At 39.8% G+C, this 22,537-nt stretch overlaps 1 protein-coding gene across 1 annotated transcript; it reads right to left on the bottom strand.

Annotated features, from left to right (window-relative positions):
* Window positions 1–334: 334 nt before the first annotated feature.
* Window positions 335–21,224, bottom strand: cratb (carnitine O-acetyltransferase b). The gene is made up of 15 exons (XM_050034356.1): window positions 20,873–21,224; window positions 20,352–20,582; window positions 19,045–19,163; window positions 17,797–17,850; window positions 14,140–14,305; window positions 12,999–13,173; window positions 11,119–11,209; window positions 10,470–10,557; window positions 10,274–10,374; window positions 7,108–7,227; window positions 4,880–5,002; window positions 3,202–3,337; window positions 3,035–3,097; window positions 2,813–2,950; window positions 335–1,271 (listed from the first exon to the last, which is right to left on the bottom strand). The coding sequence occupies exons 1-15, from the start codon at window positions 20,921–20,923 to the stop codon at window positions 1,068–1,070; spliced, it is 1,860 nt and encodes a 619-aa protein (XP_049890313.1). The 5' UTR covers window positions 20,924–21,224; the 3' UTR covers window positions 335–1,067.
* Between the last annotated feature and the right edge of the window lie 1,313 nt (window positions 21,225–22,537).

Below are 22,537 nucleotides of genomic sequence, written 5' to 3'. Positions count from 1 at the left end.
AGTTTGACACCCCTGTTGTTTATGTAAACAGGGTTTTTGTAATCATTTCTCGTTACTACTGGCCATTAAAGTATATCTTCTTCATGAAATTTCAATGTAAGTGATGCGAGACGAGTAAAAGATTAGCACAACTTCTTCTGGTTTACTGCATAGCTGAAATAGCTCACTGATTTTTGCAGGGATGCCAAAACACACGCACACTAGTCAAAATAATTTGCAGGGATGCCAAAACACACGCACACTAGTCAAAATAAACGGCTCCGCCTTTCCAAATCACTGTCATATTCTCTCTCTCTCACACACACACACACACACAAGGAATTTACACTGGGAGTCATATGATAGCAGGCTTTAATAACCAGTCCTACGGGTTAAAGGGAGAACAACACGTCCCAGCAAGGAGGGGGCCGATGCCTTTTCACTTTCATTTACCTTACAGTAAATACATACTGAAGTTCAGGTCGCTCGACTCAAAAGGAACAAAACCTGTCACTTCTTTACACTGTCACCATTAATAATCTGCTGTCTGGCTTTTGGTCCATTTCAAACTGAATTGTTAACCCAAAAAATGGTTTCCATACACACTTGATTAAACATTTGTCACTTTACTTTGATGGCATGGCTGCAACACATGTTGCTCAACAGAGGGTACTGGTTGTGTCATGGCTTGTAAAAGGAGTGCGTTGAGGCTAAACACAAATGATTTGGCTTGTTCTGATTAATGATGGAGTGTTAGGTTCTTTGTTATGCTTTGACAGATCATAGCATGAGACACCTTTTACATGCACCCCCTGTAGCATATATAATGCAGCTTGCTCAGCTCTTGCTAGAAAAAGGAAGCGATTTATTGCTTCATCAAAAGCTTTTTTTTAAAAAAAGACATCAGAAGCACCTCAAAGACACTGTGGTCAGTCCTCAAAAAGTTACTCAGATTAAACCGCTCAAGTGAAGCGTTGTATGCAAAACATCCAAAATAAGCCTCATCAAGACTTCTACAAAATGTTGTTTTAACAAAATCAGTGTTTTTTTTTAGAAGAGTGGGTTTATCCCGTCGGACAGCAGCAGCTCTACACAGTAGGCTGCAGGAGCTCCTGTAGCTGACACAAAGTGTTCTTAAGGGTGAGAGCTAGAGTCTCTGCGTGCGTCTCCTCGCAGCAGTTGAAGGCGGTGATGGAGAAGTGGACGTGGTCTGCCTGGGGGTTGTAGCAAATGGCGTAACCGTCAGGAACGAGGGGTCCGAAACACATCACGCTGTCAGTGTTCGCAGGCACCTGAGGGAGCAAGAGAGGATCCACATGAGGTAATGTTTTAAAAGAGAGAAAGTTACAGTAGACCGACAGCCAGGCGAATGGGTGACAGTTGACAAATTGGGGTGCTTCTGCATCCAGTGTGAACCCGGCGTTAAATGCTGCGCCCAAGTTTTATAATGGTCCAGAAATCCCTGCTGTTTATTCTGGCATCATGTTGACTAACATATTGGTGACATCCTTAAGTAAACAAACACGCATAGGAACATAACAGGCAATATCGTACAATATATATGGACATGAAGTCGATAATTTTTGACAATTAAGATGTGTAAAAGAAAAAAAACTCATATCACAGATGGGTAAGAACAGTATGTTGTATCTGACATGATGAATGTTTTCAGCAGAACGGCATTCTTAGTAGCATTTTAATTGCCGGGTCCAAAAAATAGACCCAACTGTATCTCGGAACGAGTTTCCTGGGTCCATTAAAGTTCAGGTACATCATTATGGACAGGTAAAGACCTCTACATCACATCAAAGCAGACAGGTAGATTATTTCTTTGTTGTAACAATGCTTCTTGGCAATGTATCTTATACCATTGGAAAGCCTGTTTATTTCCCTTTTAAATGGTGCCACATTTGTAAGGAACATGCATTTGTGGGATGAGCAGCAGAGCTGAGTATGTGGGTTGCGCCCATGAAAAATTTGCCAAATCTCTACCTACTGCTGTTGCTATTGACTCTAGTTTTGAGCTTCTGGTACCCCCAGGTGCTGACAATCAGGTGCCTGATTCTTTTCATGGGTGCAACCCACATACTCAGCTCTGCTGCTCATCCCACAAATGCATGTTCCTTACAAATGTGGCACCATTTAAAGGGGAAATAAACAGGCTTTCCAACGGTATAAGATTTATTGCCAAGAAGCATTGTTACAACAAAGAAATAATCTACCAAACACAAATTTCCTTACTTTTTGTGCTTAGTTTATAAACTCCTGTCCTTATTTTACTAATACTGATTGCACTGTATGTAAATTACACATCTAGACTGAATAAAGTGTGAAAAAGCAAAATAAGGTGTAAGAGTTGACTTTGATCAAGCACGATGAATCCAGAGTGAATCACCAGATGAATAAATCTCAAGCCATATACAGCAGCTAGCTACATTGTAAAGGGGATAACAACACAAAATGTGATTTATATAACGAGGACCATAAAATCCACATGAGCTCCTGCTGTCAAGAAAGAAATCAGCTGGTAGGTTTACAGTGGGTGAATCATACAACCTGACTGTCATCATTTGAAGAAAGCATAAGATTGGCAGCTGATTGCTGGAAACTCCCTGATTGCATTTTGTTGGCAGTAAATGTGCCTCATTAAGAGAACATCACATGTTCCAGAACAGGAAACCTGCTGATGACCTACCAAAAATTCCATTTTATATATTTGCAGCATTATAAAAGAAACAAAAACAAAATTCCCACTTCCTGCTGTGTCACGGGACTGTCAATATCTACTGTGCAACAAACCGACAAAGTCACACGTACACACACAGACACACACCTGTCCTGTCCGCAGTTTCCAGTGTGTTGCAAGGCCGTAAGCTGTGTCCATGAAGATTTTGGGGATGCTCATTCCTTCCTCGATGGCCTGCAGTTTGAGCCCCAGCAGGTGGTGGTCTATGCCGTATCCTCTGAGTACCTGAACAGAGCAGAAAACACAACTATAAGAAAAGTGTTTATCAGTAAATCACAGATGACAGATGAGAGGTGATTTGTTATTTACCTGCTGAGTCAGAGCTGTGTAGGCATCAACGGCTTCTCTGAACAGTTGAATCTTTGCTTCCCGCTGAGAAATAAAACAAATAAAACACGCTGTGATTATTTGTCCTCCCTATTACGTACATCATCTCAAACCAAACAAGCTTAAATCAATTCACCGGTGTTTCTCACCGATACAGACGGATCATCGAAGGCAAGGATGAACTTGAGTGTCTCATTTGTGGGCGAGCGGATATACTCGGTCCGTCCTCCTCGGAACATCCTCTGAGAGGCGATGTCGCAGGCAACACAGACCTCGTTGTGAACTCTAGAAAAAAAAGAACAAAAAGAAGTGAAATCCAAAAACACAAACTGATAATGTCAGTCTTCAGTCTTACTTGTTAATTCTCACCAATGTGAAAAGATTTAAATAAGGGTTTGGTCTCCACTCTGAATACATTATTTTAATTATTTATTCATCAGCTTCTTCACTACTGTAAATTCTTGAGCTGTAGTTCCCATAATGCTTTGGTGGATGTAAACAGGAAGTACTTTGATAGTACATTAATTTGTTCATGCTGCTAATTGGAGTGAGCTGCTAATTGGAGCCAGCCTGCCTGCCTGCCTGCCTGCCTGCCTGCCTGCCTTGGAGTCAGTAAATTGGTTTTTTTTTTTAGCTGATATTCGTTAATCTGTCACCATTAAAATTATGTTGAATTAGCTATTATCACTTCCTGTTTGCAGTGAGTGTACCCATGGATGAACAGACAACTTTCACTAAATTACTTTAACACTGGAAAACTGGAAAATGTCGTGATTCTTAGGCAAGTTCTGAGGAGTTACGAGGAGCGTCTTTTTTCTGTGATTTCCAAGCAGATCTATGGACATTTATTCACGAAGAACATAAATGGAGACAGTGTACTGAATCTAAAAAGTATGTGTATCATGTCTGTGTGTTCAGAAATTATGTCACTGAGTTATGACTACATGAAGGAGTCTGATTTTTGACACGTAATGCGCAAACCACTTCATATAGCATCTTCAGCTCATTAAAATATTCATGATGGTACTTTTTTGTAGTTGCCTTTTGTTTGTTTTATTTTGAAATTCATTGTTATCACTGCCACAGTCAATACAAATGGATATATATATATATAACATTTTTAGACTGACTCATAATTTTCTTTTTCAAGGGATGGCTATGAAAAAGGAGCCATAACATTACTATACACATCCAGAGAGGTCAAGTAAAATAAAATAAACAAAATGCTTTAGTGAGATATTTGGACAAAATACAATGAGAACAAAAATAAGAGATTAATGATGTTCCTTTAATGCATCATCTTAACAAAGTCAGATCTCAGATGTTTGACATATCGTACCATTTTTTCCCAGTGTTGACATCCATCTTTAGGTTTAGAGAGAAAATAACATTTTCCATCATGTAAATGCTAGGAGATTTTACTACTTATAAGTTGTGTTAACATTTGCACATATTAACTGTATTGTTGATCATTTATGATATGTTTTTTACTGTCTGTTTCACTTTTTACTCATTTATGAAGTGTATTTTTTCCTCTGTGAATACTTTGGTCAACCTTTGTTGTCTTTAACTGTGCTCTATAAATAATTTGACTTGTTCTTGGACTATTTTGTACATTATTTCTACTGTGTTTATTGTCCTGTGAGTGAGACAAATCACCTGCTCTGGAGGGACAATAAAGTTTACTACTCTGAGAGATGTGAAACTGGGCAGGCAGGATGAGGAAATTCAAAAATAGAAGACAAAAACAACGTGAGAGTCTCTGAAGGTGATTTTTCTCATGATGCGAACAATAAGACAAAAACTTTACGTTTCACTGTATCTGACCTGTAGTAGGCGAGCTGCAGGGCCACCTGGATGAAGGAGTTTGGACTCAGGTTGTGCTGCTTGGGGAGATCCTTTCCAAACTTCTTGAAGTTAAACACGTTCACGTCGAGGTCGTTGATCAGTCTGCAGGAAATTTAAAAAAAGGTTATTATTTCAAAACGTATTCCACATTCAAGGTTCATTTAGCTTGCTTTTTCTGGAGCTTTTGTCCAAATCTCATGGCTTTCTTCTGTGAATAGAGGGTTTCATCACATCACACAAGTACACACGTAATGATAAATGCTGGCTGTAAATACATACACTACAAACTTCAAACATCAGCAGCGTGATAAGGCGCTAAGTGTCTATTCTGCGCTGACGGCTGCACATTTGCTGGTTTTTTTTCTAGTCACCTGAGTTGACTAATGTTAAGCTGTGGGTAAAACGTTGCAGCCGCTAGTCAAAATTTACACAGCTATCCAATCTCAGTGAAAGAGGGGCGGGGCAAATGCCACAAAGACCAGCCATCACATCTTACATGCACAAATACTGAACAACAACAACAGAGGGGAAATATTAATATGCTGTAAAGATATATTTATATATATATATATATATATATAAAAATACATATTATATTTCCTCTCGTGTACCCACACAGACCAGCAGATCTCTCCTCTCTCTTTACGTACTCCGGCCTCCCCTTCATCCAGAGCATGTCCTGTACCTTGTGCTGAAATTTTTACCTCTGCAGATATTCAGTATCATAGCAACCAGACACAACCAAAGCGTCTCGGCTGAAGGTAGAATTACTACCTCACAGTTAAACGCCTCTGCGAACTTGTCAAGTTGCATTTACAATTTGACCATGTCTGGTCAGACTCATGTAGCCATGACAGTTTACAATGCTCCAGTTATGGATGTTACTGCAATAAGCACAGTGGGGGGCACCCAAGATTAGTGTCACTAATTCAGTATCTGACCAAATGTCTCGCCTACTGCTCATAAGTCACGGTGTTGAGTAATGGCCAGAAAACATTATGATGTCACAGTGAAGCTGACCTTTGACCTTATGGATACAAAATGTCATCACTTCATTATTTTATCCTATTAAACATTTGTGTGAAATTTTGTCACAGTTAGTGCATGAATTCTTGAAATTGGAAATGAAATGGTCATAAACATGAGCCCCTGAGATTTTCAGCAAATGTCGGGCCGTTTTGCCGGCAAGCTGCGAGCGTTTAGACACACAGAGCCGGATTGGCAAGTTGATCCGAGGTGCCCAATTTTCCGCCTCGTAGGGTAGACATATTGGTGGAACCCTTTTAGTTTAAAAGACCGAGGTGGCCTTCCGCAGCGGGAGGGGCTGTTGATGACTTGTGGGAGGAGCTGTTGATGACGCCACACGTGCGACCCACTGACAGTGGATAAAAAGGAAACAGCTGATAGCAGGAATGAGCAGCTAGTAGCAAGAGGGAAACGCAAACCTGACAGACACTGTAAAGATGACCAGCCGCAGCTTCCCTCCCACATCACTGTTTACGTCACATGCTGAGCTACACGTTTTGTCACTTGCTCACGCCCCCCATTGCCCCGAAAAAGGCACATTCTGTATAAACAAAAGTAGGTAGGCGGCATTTTGCTGCACTCCCTGATTTTGTTTTTATACTGCCAATGCTGAAAAAACACTGATTGGGCTTTCCTGCAAATTTGCACAATTCATATCTAAAAAGGGCTCATGATTTTGTGATCTTTGACCACTAACATGAAGTGAAAATTTGTGCAAAATTTGACGAAATTTCCTCCAGGTGTCCAAGGATGTACGTACAGATGGATGGCCAGACGAATAACCCAAATGTTTAACACAAACGCTGCGCCTCCAAAGCTCTTTAAAGCGTTCCCAGCCGGCCATTTCCTAAGGAACGCCTGGTGTTTTCAGCTGAGAAAAAACTATATAATCACAGTGCATAAAGGTCTGTGGAAAAGGCCTGAATCACAATAACGACTTCTACAAAGTCATTCATGCCAAAGACAGGCTTTTTGTTTCGTCAAGGTTACGTTCACACAGAGGAGATAAATATGTTTACACTCCCGTGGCCAGGTTCATTAAAGGTTGGTTAGATTCTAAGGCAAAAGCAAACATGTAGCTTACACTGGGCAGCCAGGCCATTCTTCTCTTATCATGACGAGCGCTCTTTAGAGACTCTACCTTTACACTTCAACACCAGGAGAATGAGTGAGAGGCTTACATATCCAGGTTCTGCTTGGCGTTCTCTATGTCCCTCTTTATCTCTCGGCCTATGTGAAAGTAAAGCTTCTTTGGCATCGGTAGAGGGATCAGCGGCGCTCTCTTTGGGTCTGGTTTCTCACTGCAGTCAAGAAAACACAAAATCATTTTCCATCATGTTATAATGAAACAAAAAAATGTAACAAAAGCATCTGCCAAATGAATGTGGAAACTTGTCAGGTAAACTTATGAGTGTCTCACTGCACACAGAGCGTCGCTCTGTGTCAGTCTCAAAAGGCAAAGACAAGGTAAATATAGAGGTCACTGTAACAATGAAGATTTATGATAGAGTTTAACAGAGTATGGCTTCAACAGGACACAATTAAAGCCTTCAGACAAGTGAACATTACATTCATGTCAGCAGAGTCTAAATTTAACCTGCTCCACTTTGGTTGCCCTGCTACTGGCTACTAAAAAACAAAACAAGACAAAGAGATTGTGAGAGTCTTAACCAGCCCTGCAGGTTGTAAGTACTACAAAGCCACACACACAGACAAGCAAAGTTATAAACTCATCTCTATTCTGGTAACAATCAGGGCTTAGTAGTTAAAGCAGAGTTTGGCTTTAGCAGTACATTCTTGGAAATTTAACAGAACTGTCATGTATATTAAAAGTGTCCAGATCTGACTGGGGTCAAGGAAAGGAAAAGAAAATCCAAACAAGGGGAAAGCTGCACACAAAAAATAATGAAATGCTAGGAATAATTTTTACAAATAAAAGATAAAAATTCTCATACAAATTTGTCCCAGCTAAATTGAAATAAATTAGGTGTACACTGAGAGGCTCATCAAACAGATTTAGGAGAACACTTGGTCTTTTTTCATGGTGGTAGATAAATTACAGTTCCCCAATACTGATTTCTTAGGCCATGATCACACAGAAGGTGTGTTGCAGGATGAAAATGGCGAGGCGCACACCACTGCCCCCCTTTTTCTTTTCTTTTTTTTTACATTTAATGCCACTGGTAAAAAAAAAAAAAAAGCTTGCTGCACCTTCTTATTGTTGCCAGGCAACCAACCCATCATGTCCTTACACTAACCTTCCTTCCTCCCTGTGTAATCAGTCTATCTTTTTTTCCCCACAGTAATAAGTATCTAGTTCCTAAAATGTTCAGGCAGAAGGGACTTGGTGTAGTTGTGTTTGAGGGCAAGAGGCTGTCAGCAAATAGTTTGTTGGGCACAGGGAAATGGAGATCTGTGTGGGTAAACAAGACCCTAAAAAAGAGGGTGGATCATGGGAGCTTCCCCTCGATGATGGCCGTTTCCAGGCATATTTTAGTATGACTTGGAGGGAAGTTTGACAACCTGCTGTCTATCGTCTGGCCGTATAGCTCTGGGTATCCAGAAACCGCTACTACCAGTTTCTCGTTGTCGAGACCATCACAGAGGGCCCACCTCTTAAATCGTCAGATTGAACGAAGGGAAAAAAATATGACGAAAAAAGAGATGACGTGGGGCATTTTTCTGCACTGAGTTCGAGTTCAACTCAAAAAGTTCAGAGCGCTCTGGCAAAAACACCAGGCGCCTATTGCGCAGAAATGCGAGGCATGTCGCAGTGCAAAAACCAAGAGCAAAAAGCGTCATTCTTATAAAAAACAATTACATAAAGGCGCCTCCAGCTGCTAAAATTCTTTCTGTGTGATCGGGGGCTAAGACTCCTCCTTCAACCATGTTACAGTACTGACATGTGATGGGCCTGTCTGACACGTCTGTTATATTGTTTCTCTTGTTTCCTCTTGTGTAAGTGGGGTATGTACATAAATATGTATTCATACATTGTCTCTGTTATAGGAAATGTTAGCTAAATGTTAGCTTAAAGCCTCAGTGAGTAAAAATGGTGAGTAACAGTGACATCAGCGGTCAAATTCTAGATTGCAGGGCTCACTTGTGCTCACTCGCTCACCCCCGCCGAATAACTGCATCATCCTTTACACACATCCTGGCGGGCGCTACAATATGTTATAGCCTACCAGTGAGATATAGGTTATCTGTGAGATATAACGTTATGTTAGGAGTGTTTTATTTCTAATTGTTTTGGTAACATGAGCAAACATTAGCACAGTAATGCTAAAATAACATGTTTTATGTGATAGTCACGGCACAGTGCGGCAAATATAGGTTGGTACAAGTATAATATATGCGTCTCCAGAGTGTTCTTCCACAGAAGTTCTTTCCACCTGGAATAAGCAACGCCGATATTCACTCGCATTTTGTCCCGTCCTCGCTTATCTGATCTTTTTCTTTTATTTGGTGGCGTTGTTTCCCTCTTACGGGGCAAAACATGTGTGTGATCCTCCATTTAAAGTGCGACAGAATCATAAAAGTACAGAGCAGGTTCACGCAGAAGCGCCCCGGATTGATCTTCACCTTCTTTGTCTCCAGTGACGGCAAGTTCTAGGTAAACGCGAAAGGCGAAGCACGTATATCCCTTTCGGCCGCTGTATTCAAATATGGCGACGCAAGAGGGCAGCCCCCAGCAGACCATGCCCTGCCTGTGTATATATAGAGAAATCATTCTAAGCCTATGAGAAAGCTTCCATTTGTATGTGAATTGCATTACACTTTAGTAAATATATATTTATGAAAGTAATAGTTGATATTTGCTAATAAACAACCTCGTAAATTACACATTGTAACTTTAAGTATACATTATGTATTATTAAGTATGGTATTGTTCATTTTCTCCCTTAACTTAAATTTTTAATTTTTTGCTGTAAATTGTATTTTTATTTTTTATTATTCTTATTTTTGTGTAATAATAATAATAATAATAATAATAATACACTTTTTATTGTTTTTTTTACTTAATTTTTCATTATCACTCTTCTATTATCATGTATAGAGTTATTGCCTATACATATTTTTATCTGGAAATGGATATTGAAACTTAGACACTGCCCTAAAGATTTCAGTAAACAAAACTGTGAGAAAAAAAAGTCCATGCACAGTTTATATGCTGTGGGATGTACAGAGACAGGAACATGTGGTGTCCTTGTATATAAATGCTGTTATATTTTCCTCCTTATAAGTAAACTAATCCTCACTGAATCCAGCTAAAGTCGTGTGTTTGAAGTGTCTCAGAAACACCACAGTGCATCAGGATATGATGAGGCCTCTCCTTTATCTCACCAGTACTCGAGGATGTGGTGCAGCAGTGTTGCGATGGGTGGACCCTCCGCTGTGGCTGGTTCATACAGAAGACCCCAGGAGCCGTCCTCGCCCACCACGAACTACTCAAACAAACACACAGCAAACAGTTAGCGGCTGTAAAGACTGCATCAGTTAGTCTTTCCCTTTTTAATAGATGAATGTTGCTGCTGCTCACCTGCAGTGTTTTATCAAACCAGCGGTTGCCGCTGTTGGAGAACGTCCCGCCTCCGTGCAGAATCTGCGCTGCCTTACGGCTGGCATACCTGTCAGTCAAGAATGGAACAAACAAATCAGCACACTAACAAACATAATAGTCAAATGACAAGTGGTTAATACGATTACTCAAGTAGTGCATTTCCATTGTGTACTACTTTATACTTCTACTTCACTACATTTCAGAAGGAAATATTGTTACTCCACAACATTTATTTGACACATGTAGTTACTTTTTACATAAAATAACATATGATAAGCTGTTGATATGATGCAGTACTATAATATCTAAATTCTTCTTCCAACACTGCAAAATTATTTAAGATAGACATTAAAAATCTGAGTGTGTAACAGTCTGCCAATACAAAGCTGCCAACAAGCAGCAACTACGCTGACATATCAGATGGAGGAAGTGACAAATGCACGTTGTTGCTTAAGAACCAAATGTCAACAGACAGCACAATGATATCTGGACACACACTCACAGGATTGCGTAACGTATTTAGCAAACACAGAAATACCTGAGTGTGGATTTTGAGACAGAGAATGGAGACAAAGAATTAGAGTAGGAAGCGTGTGTGTTTGTGTGTGTGAGAGATGTGCATGCGTACTTTTCATCAGATATCCTCATGACCGGAGAATCCAGACACAAGGAGAAAAGTCCCGTCTCTATCATCCGTACTGATTCCTTGTTTAGTTTATCTGAGTCACAGAGAGAAGAAACAACAACAGGGTGTCTACAGTTTATCACTATGGTTTTTAAGGCCTTGTCAAGATCATTTTTAACCAAATTTCAGACTGAGTTTTGTATAAAATGAAAAAAAAAAAAAGATAAAATGTTGAAGGCAATTAAGAGTTCACAATTCAAATATAAGAACATTTAATGACTTTAAAGGCCTATTATTTGAACAAAAAACAAACAAAAACAATTTAAGACAGTTCAGACTTTTTAGTGACCTGCAGTCACCCTGAAAAAGGGGGAAAAAAATAAATAAAAACATAAAAGCAAACCACATATTTAAGATTTTAGGATCCAATTAAGCCATGTCTCATAGAAAATTATCACTGTGCCAAAAAACCTACAAGCTTTGACGACATTTATCTTACTTAAAAGTCTTGTTGTGGTCCTATGTTGGCCTGAAGCATGTCTTTCCTAACATTTACATACTTTTCAATAATAGCATTGCTGATATTAGCCAATTCATATAAATCACACACACTGTGCAACACTTCTGACCAAAGCATACCATAAGTTTCAGACTGATATCCAGCTCATTTCAGCGTGGTGCAAGCAAACTATTTTAGATGCCTACAACATGCCTGAGGTAGGTAATCAATCCACCACAGTGATCAATAAATCAGCATTCTTTGTGCATTCCTTTCAGTGGATCTGTCGATGCAGAGAAGAGAATTTTGAAAACGCTTCGCTGATGGTGCATTTAGGGAAGCTCCGACATCCAAGATCTAAACTCACAAGCTATGCTGTTGTGAATATCACACTCTGAAGACAGTGTGCAGTGAGCCCAGCGTGAACATGAAGAAAATTATTTGATGTGTAACTGGTTGGTTTTTTCGCATTCAACATGTTTCTGTTTGGCAGCTGCAGTTCACATCTATGTCCCTCCAGACTTGTATAAAAGTGAAGACTTTGAGGGGATTTAAACATATACTATGCAGAATTGTTGGTTATACAGGTAATACAGCCCTGACCTCACCTGAGCGCTGCGGGGCTACAGGCCTATACACACGTCCTGAACACAGAGAAAAGTTAAGAACCCAGGGCAGAGGGCGGAGTCTCTGCAGATAAATACAACATCACACCCTTCTACTAAGTCATAAGTGATGATTTGAGAAGCATTACTTCTGTATGAGTACATACATTGTTTTTGTTTTTAAAGGAAAATCCTGCATAGTATATCTTTAATAAAAGGTATAGTTTTTGGCAAAATGAAAGTATGGCATGTATGTCTTCCAGAGTCCTGCACCGGGTCTGGTAACCCTCAAATAAGCTGTCTAACAGGTCGAAAATATATTTACATTCATGTGTATGGGCACAGGTAAAAATGTTTAAAACGTAGGCAGGCAGCAGGTGAGAAAAAAAAAGTACCCAAGCTGACCGTGTGGACACCGAGCAGCTTCTGCCTGATCTGTATCATGCAGCAGACTGATAAAATATGTTGAGGGTGTTTAACAAAGTATCACTCCAGAGCTGAGAATCAGCTGACCTGACTCAGACTTATCCGACTTATCTTTGTGTCACTTTGCATTTCGTCAACATGTGGAAGCTGACTGAATGAGGGCTTTGCATATCTGAACAGGACAGTATATTACGCAAACTGGCGTAACGGCAAAACCGTGTGTTTAATCAGTGGTCAAGTTGCAAGCCGCTTGGAGATAATTATGGGTAATGGGTTGGTTCTGGTACTGAGCTTTGCGGGTGCGGGTTTGCAAAACTGGACCTGATGAAGACCCTAACATCTCTGTGATTTACCTCTCAGCAGCCGGTTGTAGGCCGCTCCCCAGGTGTGACGGTGCTCGCTGGTCAGGATGCCCATCGGCTCTTTATCCGTCTTCCAGGACTGAGACCTGATCCTCAGCAGCTGGCTGTGGATCTGACTCTCCGTCATCCGAGAGCCGTCGCTGTTGTAAACCTCCAGCTGGAAGAACTGGAAGAATTTGGCACGAGGAGATCATCTTTGTTACGTCTGTCCTCTCTGGATGATTTGATGAGAGAAAGCTTTCTGTGTTGGTTTGGTGTCACCTGACCTAAACTGTCCCCCACACAGTACGTTGTGTTTCCTGCTTACGTGCTTTTCTCAGATAGAGTCTCTCAGGGTGTGTTGTGTTCACAGTCAGCATATTTGTAGAGATTCATAAGTCAGTGGGGGTTTTCTCTTTCACAATCACCTCCCACACGGACATATGCACCACCGCTGCTGCTGCTGCTGCTGCTAACTCAAACTGAACACTAGGTGATCTGCTGACACTTTTCAGACACAATTAGCAACTATTCTGATATACTATTAAGACAAAACAAGCTATTTTTAAGATGTCAATTCAGGCTTAGGGAAATTGTGTTACTAAGATAAATTCATTAACGCAGTATTTGCAGTCTTATTTGGGTCCAGGGCTGCAACAACTAGTTGATTATCTGCTGCTTTTCTCTAGTTTTTTTCACTACTTGACACTGTATAGACCAAACAACTGATCAGTAAAATAACAGGCAGAATAATCAATTATTAAAATACCATTATTATAATTTTTATCTGACATGATGACAAGCGAGGGTCAAATATAGGTGAAGCGCATATAGAAGTCAGTGAGGTTTATCTTCAGTTAAAATTGATCAGATTTGTTTTGATTCTTCTTTCTGACCTACTGCTGCCAAAAATCTGTCCAATGACAGAGCTTCTTGTGACTTCTGTTCTCAAAGCATGGTGTGTCTGGTTTAGTTCTTTAGAAACCAATAAACAGGTAGCACAGTAAAAAAGAAAAAAGAAAAGAAAGAAAAAAAAACATAGGTGTGACTGCACAAGACTCAACATGCCAGCAATGTCGTATAACTTGCAGTTCTACAAGGAAAAGAAAAAAAACCAGATCCGACACCTTCATCTGTTGTCAGCACATCCCACCTGGTAGTTCCTGACGACGGTGATGTGAGTCGGCATGCGTCGGGAGCGGCCATAGTGGGCGACGTAGTCGTGTTTGGGGCCAGGGATCCTGCAGGAGGAGAAGAGGAGCGGATAGAGCTCCATGCACAGAGGCTTCCCTCGCATGTACTCCACCGGCAGCTGGCCGCTGAGAGAGAGAAGCACACAGATGATGTGCCTTAATGTTAATATTCAATTATCTATTATTATGTCGTTTTTTTGTCAAATAAATGTAGATAATGTAATTCTTGCATGTTTTCACCGTGAACGCATAATTTAAAAATGTGGAGAATTCTTGATGAATTGAAGTTAATGGGGGAAGTACTGAGTGTACAACTGGATGAATGAGACTTGGACTACACTGCATGAGTCATGTGAGAGTTTGTAAACGGATGTTGTGATATGGTTTGGCTGTTGTGAAACGTGATTCCCTATGGTCCAATTCATCAAGGATTTTCTCCATTTTTTGGATTCTTTATTCACTGTGGAGGCATGTGAGAAAAAAAACTTTTAACAATTCAGTTTTACACAGGGTGAGTAATTAATATACAAATGCTTATTTGGGCGGTGAAGTTTTCTTTTAAGTAGAGTTCTTGAGTAAAAGGACTGTCAGAGTAAATGTAAATACATTGCTGAAGGTCATATTATTGTATTATTATTACTGAAAGTATTTAATGTTGTAATTGTTAGAGGTGGAGGTGATTTTAACTTTTTTATACTGTTGACCAGTTACAGCTACAGTTGGTAACTCTGAAAAGAAATATCTAGAATCAGTACTTCAAGGTCTAGAATCAGACCGTGGTGCAGCCGATCATGTCAGTAGCCCCTGATTTGTGGTCAGACTGTCCAACCAGGCAGCGCTGATCAAATGCAAATCAAGACTCTGTCACTGCATTGCCTATTTCTCATCTAAAATGTTTTCAGAAACACATTTTAGTGTACAGTTTAGCTGTAAACAGAGAAAGCTTGTGACAAGCTCATTAAGCACTGCCCACCGGCCGGAGCAAACTTTCTCATTTTACAGCTAAACAGTACACTAAAATGTGTTTGTGTAAAATGTATTTGATCAGCGCTGCCTAGTTTGACAGTTTGACCGCAGTTCAGGAGCTGTTGACATTTTAAACTTATGTTTGACTGTTACTGTTTTGTAAGTAAAATCTCATTCTGCAAAGTAACACTAGCTTTAAAATACATCTTGTGGAATAAACAGAAATATATTTTCCTCTATAACTTAGTGGAGAAGAAGCATTCAAGTAAATGTAATTAGTTACATTCAGATACTGTTGTATGTGCATGTGGTGGAACAGACTGTTCAGATGTCTGGCTATAGAAACAAACAAAGGGGGGGGGGGGAAATACAAAAAAGTGCTCCGGGGAAAACAAAAGTCAGCCAACAATACTTCAGTTTAGTCTGATTAAAGGCCAGAAGAGAGGGAATCACACAGTAACATACTTTTAGATGAGAAAATCATAAATATCCTGTCCATATACTGCTGCTGTAAACAGACTTAAGACCTTTATAGTTATAGTTGTATATGTCACCCGGGGTAAAAAGAGCATACGTGACAGAGACGTTTCAGTAGTGAGCAGCTGGCTTTGCACAGATACTGTTACAGTGTTGGCAAATACATTCAGACACAGATTTAGATGCCAACCAGGCGAAAGGATAAAGCACTAAAAAAGAAGCTAGTGAAAGTGACTGTAACACAAGTTACTGTCGCATGTGAACAAAGGTTGACAACAGTTCATAGTCAATAACTGCCTCTAATGACTGCAGCAGATAATTACAAGCAGCTGGTTTCATTTGCTTGTATAAACTGAATACTAATACTCACTGTATTTATCCTGCAGAGCTGTAACACTGACAAAATACAGAGGTGTCCTGTACACTATAAACTAAGTACATTTACTTGAGGACTATATTTAGGCACATATTTTAGGTATTTTACATGGGTATTTTCATTTTATGGCACTTTATACTTTCTAGTACACTATATTTCAGAGTGAAATATTGTACTATTTATTCCATTACCTTATCCGACTTTTGTTGTTACTAGTTATTTTCCATATTTTGCAGAATATTTTTGATATGAAACACGTGATGAGACTCTGGAACACGATGGCTTGTTCAGTCAAAACAAAATCTCTCTGTTATCAAGTGATTTCCGCCTGAAATTGAGATTTATTTACTTTTACTTTGAACCTGTTTCTAAAATTAAGTTAGTTTAAATAGAAAATGCACCTAAATATTCTTGCTGCCCTGGCATTTAAATGTATAGTATGCAGGATTGTCGGTTATTGTTTGTAAAAACGCTCGCCAGGAAAGGTGGAAGGAAAAGCCAACCTTAGATTCACTCTCATTTGGTTTTTCGCTTCTCTATATTTGCCTATTTTTTTGCTGCTGTGTCTCTTGGATGCCTGCTGCTTATGGTACCCGGTCAACACCTTTTAATAAAGCCTAGACCTCACCTGAGCGCTGTGGGGGTACAAGCCCATAAATTAAACTTCTAGTGGGCCATAAGTGATGATTGAGAGGAATTACTCATGTTGGAGTCTATACATTTGTTTTTTTTATGAAAATCCTGCATAGTTTATCTTAAAGATTCAAATCCCCCTGAACTTGGAGACTCTATCTGGGTCATGTTTTGTTTTTGAAACAGAGGAGGGACACAAAGCTGCTGCAGGCCCTTTTGGCAACAAGTAAAGACTCAATCTCTAGAAAGTGGCTAAATCCAGGACCACCAACTTTGGAAGATTGGTAAGGAATAGACTTTCTCTTTGAGGATCCAAAAGAACCATTTCTATCAAAGTTGGAATGAATGGATTACATTTATAACCCACATACAAGCAGACTCTGGGAACAGTAGAAATGTAAGCTCCCTCAGTTCTAATGCATATAGTAAATATCTTTACAGGTTGTGTGATGGGGATACGTCAAAAAGCTAAACACAAAAATTGCTGACAGATTTAGGTGGAAGTACAGATATGTTAGTGGGCTGTATAGATGTGAGATGTGGGTGAATATATGTGTGTATGTGTATAGATAGATGTGTTAAACTAGTACATGGGGAAGGGTACACATGAGGTGAAGATGGAAGAGTGAAAGATTTGCAGACGAGTAAGTTGCAGCCTTAAGTCGTTGTGGCTCCTCCTTTTTTTCTGTGCATACGCATATGTACATGTACAGTATATACATAAACATTTTACGTAAAACAAAATCTAAAGGTACACTCCATAAAATTGCTTTCCCCCCATAAAAACAATCTTTTAGAAGTTAATCATAGACAGAATTTTCTTTCTAAGATTGAGTTTTTGCAGCCTAACACTTAACACAACAGTTAAAATCAGCTCAACATCGACCAACTACAACAAAGCCACTCATACATTTATACATAAATGACAATAATCCTGTAACAACTGTAACACTATAAAATGGGTGACTTAAGTAATATGACAAATACTGTTATTATTTCAAGTACATTTTGCTGATAATTCATCTGCACTTTCACCTAAGTAGAATTATAAATGGACTTTTACACTGTGGTATTACTCATTTTACTGATGTAAGTAATCTGAGTACTTCTTTCACCACTGTTCTTGTATAATCAACTGCTTTATTAATGTGACAGTCAAACTTACGTGTTGATTTTGGCCTTGAAGTCCAGAACGGCTGCGATCAGTTTGGATGCAAACCTGAGTGAACACAAACATGTTGTTTTATTATGTGCTTCACTTTTCAGCATGCACAGGTGGACATTCATCACTATACAACACAAACAGTTCATATTCATTAACATCTGCAACAGGTGTCAAATTACACCTAAAGCAGTGAATCATCACAGTGGTGACCTGCAAGAGTCTCAGAGACATGACCACACTTTCAGCTTGATAACAAATCATTTTCTCATTTCATATAGGTATCTTTATCTACACTTGAAAGCTACAGAGTTCCCTCAGCTCACAGAGGAGCAGGTAACCAGGTTATAAGGTTGTAATGATAACAGAGGGTTATAAAAACAAACAGGTGTGTGTATTAGGATCAGGTTTAAGGCCAACATCCTGACTGAGTGTCGTCACTGGAAACAAAGACACAGCACTAAAATACACACAGATTTCGTCTACTTGGACGTGTTTAACTAACACTTAAATACAAATGATCAACTTTAATCATCTTCACTCGATCATGACGCTGATAATGAAATTAGCTGACTAATCAAATCAGCTTAAAGGGACAGTTCACCACAAAATCAAAAATACATGTTTTTCGTCTTACCTGCTATTTATCAACCTAGATTGTTTTGGTGTGAGTGTTGGAGATATCAGAGCCTTTGTACACGGGACGCCTGCCCCTGCACTAAGCCACCGATGCCCTGCAGCAATGTCTCTTTCCAGAGATCATGACCCAGTTACTCAAGATAATCCACAGACCTTGTGAGCAGTTTCACGTAGGAACCATTTTCTTTCTACCAAAGTACATCCGCCAACCATATCACTACACAGAGGAAGGAACTGTTGAGTTGCTCAAATGTATTTTTTCATGCTTTGAGCACCACATGTTGAGTGCCATCTAGTTCCATTATATATATATATAAAAAAAAAACAGACATTTCTACGGCCGATATATATCNTTTCGTGCTTTGAGCACCACATGTTGAGTGCCATCTAGTTCCATTATATATATATATATAAAAAAAACAGACATTTCTACGGCCGATATATATCTCAACACACAGCAACTCACACCGAAACAATCTAGACTGATAAACAGCACTACAGGTAAGAGGAAAACTATAATTTTTTTTATTTTGGTTGTCATTAAAGCAGCTGCTAGTTTCCCCTCTGCTGCACCAGTGTTGCTGTAGTGTGTACATGCTGTTGCTGACTCACACTAGCTGGCTCTTCCAGCCATTATAATCTCTCCTGGGCAGAGAGATGGCTGGGTTCGAGTGCACGGGCAGCGGCTGTCTGCTCTCCAAGTATGCCCATTGCGTCCACCAGGGTGAGATCTATACACACACACACACACACACACACACACACACAATGATATTCAATAAACATATATACATGTAACATTTGGTTTCGGAAAGACTGATTGTAAATGACAGCTTTAAAACTTTTATATTGTAGGAATTTATGGTGTCTTGTGGGTCCATGCGGGCTGGGTCGAGTTATATGTATAAGGCAATAATAAAAACTTTGTTCATTCACTGTAAACACTTATCTATTATAAGAACGTTGTGTGTTCAGCTCCATTTATTCATTTACTAGTTAGCAAAACATCTCCGAAATGTGTTAAAGGTTTACATGAAGCCGGGTGGAAATTGGTCCAGCAACAACATGTTATTTAAAAAATAGCGATTATTGTGCTCTACATTTTCTCATAAATTACTACATTTACATGAATAAAATAAGAGTATTACACGTGTCCCAGGTAGAGTTATTATAGCTTTGTATTTGTCATTATTTTTTATTTGTATGTCTTTTTTAATCTTTGTTTTTTAGTCCAGTTCAGTTTCACTGTAGTCTGTATTGTTTTAAAAATATTTAGTTTTTGTTTAGTTTTTTAGTTTTCAGGTTTTAGGTTTAGTTTTTGTTATAATACAGTGGGTATTTGTCAGGGGTAAGATTTAATACGTTCAGAACAGATATTAAAATACAAACATAACACTTTGTGAAGGGAACTGACCCGCAGTCATGTACACACCCCAGTCTCAAGAAACAGATGCACCAACATAGTTTATTTAATTATAATAACCTTGGTCCCAGGACTGTACACATGTGCATTTTAATGTAGATCAGGATGATAATGCTTTAATATATTTATGTATATAAAACATTTTTAAACACATTTTTCAAAATTACTTCCTGTATATTCCCTCGCTTTTCTGAACTGATGTTTTACCTTTTCACTGGATGTATTTTATGCTTTTTAAATGTTATTCTGTTGCTCTTGTATATAATTAAATCTTTGCTTACAAACCTGACAGTTTATAATACATTTTTTAGTGTTGCAATGCTCTTATTGTGCAGCTTTACTGAGTTTTGTTAAGCCTGACATATTGACATAAAACATTACCACTACACCCACCTATGGGTGCCTTGAACACACCACAGCAGCTCCATCTGTGCTGTCATAAAACACACCCATATCCATGTCTAACATCTGTCACAGTTCCCACACTGACACTGACCCAGTTCTTGGTGAGTCTGGCTCTCTTCTCCAGCCCGTCCTGTAGCCGCGAGCCGAGGCCTCCTGGCCTGCCGAACTCCTGCACCATCCTGCGGGTGTGACTGAGCTCCTCCGGGGGCAGCAAGGGCTCCAGGGCAGTCAGGTAACCCTGCAGGGTCTGGGCCAGAGGGGGCACAGGCTGTGGGGGCACGGTTGAGGAGGAGGAGAAACACAGCTCCTGCCTCAACGAAACCTGGAGAGAGACGGAGAGAAATGTGTTTGTTTATTACACACATACACAAACTAAAACATTTAAGATGTAACCACAGTGCGGGTGCAGTAACTCTGCATGTCAGCACAGTGCCACAGCAGGGCACGACTAGGGCGTATCAAAAAATAGGAAGTGTGCAAGATATGATTGTGGCAGCATTATCAGCTGCCTGTTGCTCGTCTAACAGCCGCGCTGCCATAATGACTGCTCTGTATGAAGGGATATAAACCAACACGTCCACACTACAGCTGTAGTAACAGAAAACGGCTCACCCGACACAGCCATGCCCTGCAGGTTCCTGCTTGAAATTTCCTGAAAATCATGTCTCCTTAACTCAGAAATCTACGCTGTGGTGCATCTGTGTTTCAACCAGCAACTTTAGCCTTGTGTTGTGCTAACTTTCTGAGTCAGATCGCCAAAAGAAGGAGAAGAAGGCCCTCCTGCTACGTCTTCTTCATGGTGGATGTAGAGTCCTCGTAGCTCGATGGATCCTAGTTTGAAAACATCAGTGTACGAAGGGGACGTCAACTCCCTCCGTTTTTTGTTCCTTTACCCTGAGAGCATGCAAACATTCACGTCCTTAGTTGAGCTCTACTGACGCTGCAAGCCTGCACACGTGTTGACGTAAAAATGTCTCTGTAAACAGCTACGTCGTCACTGAGCTGCCAAACGTCACGTGCAGTACCGCGTCTCTCCACAGAGTGTCGCTGTTTTACCTCAAACTTTGTGTTTGTGGAGGAAGTATTCAGCAGTGTTGGGATGTCAACGGATGTAACTACTTTACATGAGTATTTTCATCATATGCTACTTCAGACTTCTACTCCACTACATCTCAGAGGTACATACTGAATTTTTACCCCACAAGGTAACATTTTGTCTGACAGTTTAAGTTACTTTTCAGATTACAATTTGTTATACCCTTTCTGTCCAGTGAAAACCATGCATCCCCAGATGTGTTGATTTTTTTGTATTCTCTTATGAGTTAAGAAAATGGTCCTACTGTTAAAGCTGCATCCTCACAAAGCTGAAACTGGGCCGATTTACTGACACCATAAAAAGTTGACTTTTTAGAGACACAGGGTTCTCACAGGACAGCGGAACTACAAACATATATTGTATACAACAGTACACACTCACATAGCAGCAGCACAGTGCATTTAGGTTCAAACTGAACATCAGAGTGGGGAAGAAAGGTGGTTTAAGTGACTTTGTTGGTGCCAGAAGGGCTGGATTTTGTATTTCAGAAACTGCTGATCTAATGGAATTTTCACTCACAAACGCTTAAGGCCGGTGGTGGTGGTGTAATGGTGTGGGGGATATTTTCTTGGCACACTTTGGGCCCCTTAGTACCAAGTGAGCATGGTTTAAACACCACAGCCTACCTGAGTATTGTTGCTGACCGTGTCCATCCCTTTATGNCACCTTTGAGATGTGGTGGAACAAGAGATTCTCATCACAGATCAGAACAAATCTGTAGCAACTGTGTGATGCCATCATGTCAATATGGACCAAAATCTCTGAGGAATGTTTCCAGCACCTTGATGGACCAAAATCTCTGAGGAATGTTTCCAGCACCTTGTGGAATCTATGCCATGTTTTCCCCTCTCAAACTTAGTTTTTTTTAGATAGATTGTCTTCACTGATTTGATATGCCACTCAACATAAGAAGATTTTTGATTTATTTTTCCACTGTTCAATTCATAAAGTTTTTCTTAGGTGTAATATGCTCATTTTGATACATATATTCCAATGCACTCAACAATGTGTGTCTGCAAATTTTCCATGACAGCTGGGAAACTCCATCTGCTGAGTAAGACCATGTGATACATTTGAAAGCTCCAGGCAAGCTACAAAGAACATTGTTGTGATAATTTTCTGTGCTATTTGATAATGCTATTTCTCAGGTCAAGAACAAACTCTTCATCTCAGTATATAAT

Source organism: Epinephelus moara, chromosome 22, assembly GCF_006386435.1.
Source record: "Epinephelus moara isolate mb chromosome 22, YSFRI_EMoa_1.0, whole genome shotgun sequence".
NCBI lineage: Eukaryota > Metazoa > Chordata > Actinopteri > Perciformes > Serranidae > Epinephelus > Epinephelus moara.
The sequence above is the reverse complement of the archived record's forward strand: the minus strand, read 5'-3'. Positions and strand labels throughout refer to the sequence as shown.

Coding starts and splice junctions, on each gene's coding strand:
- cratb (XM_050034356.1), bottom strand. CDS start 20,923: ATGATTTTCAGGAAATTTCAAGCAGGAACCTGCAGGGCATGGCTGTGT. Junction 10,375..10,469: donor GGTTTGATAAAACACTGCAG/GTGAGCAGCAGC, acceptor TTGTTTGAGTAG/TTCGTGGTGGGCGAGGACGG. Junction 1,272..2,812: donor GGAAACTGCGGACAGGACAG/GTGTGTGTCTGT, acceptor TTGCTCCCTCAG/GTGCCTGCGAACACTGACAG.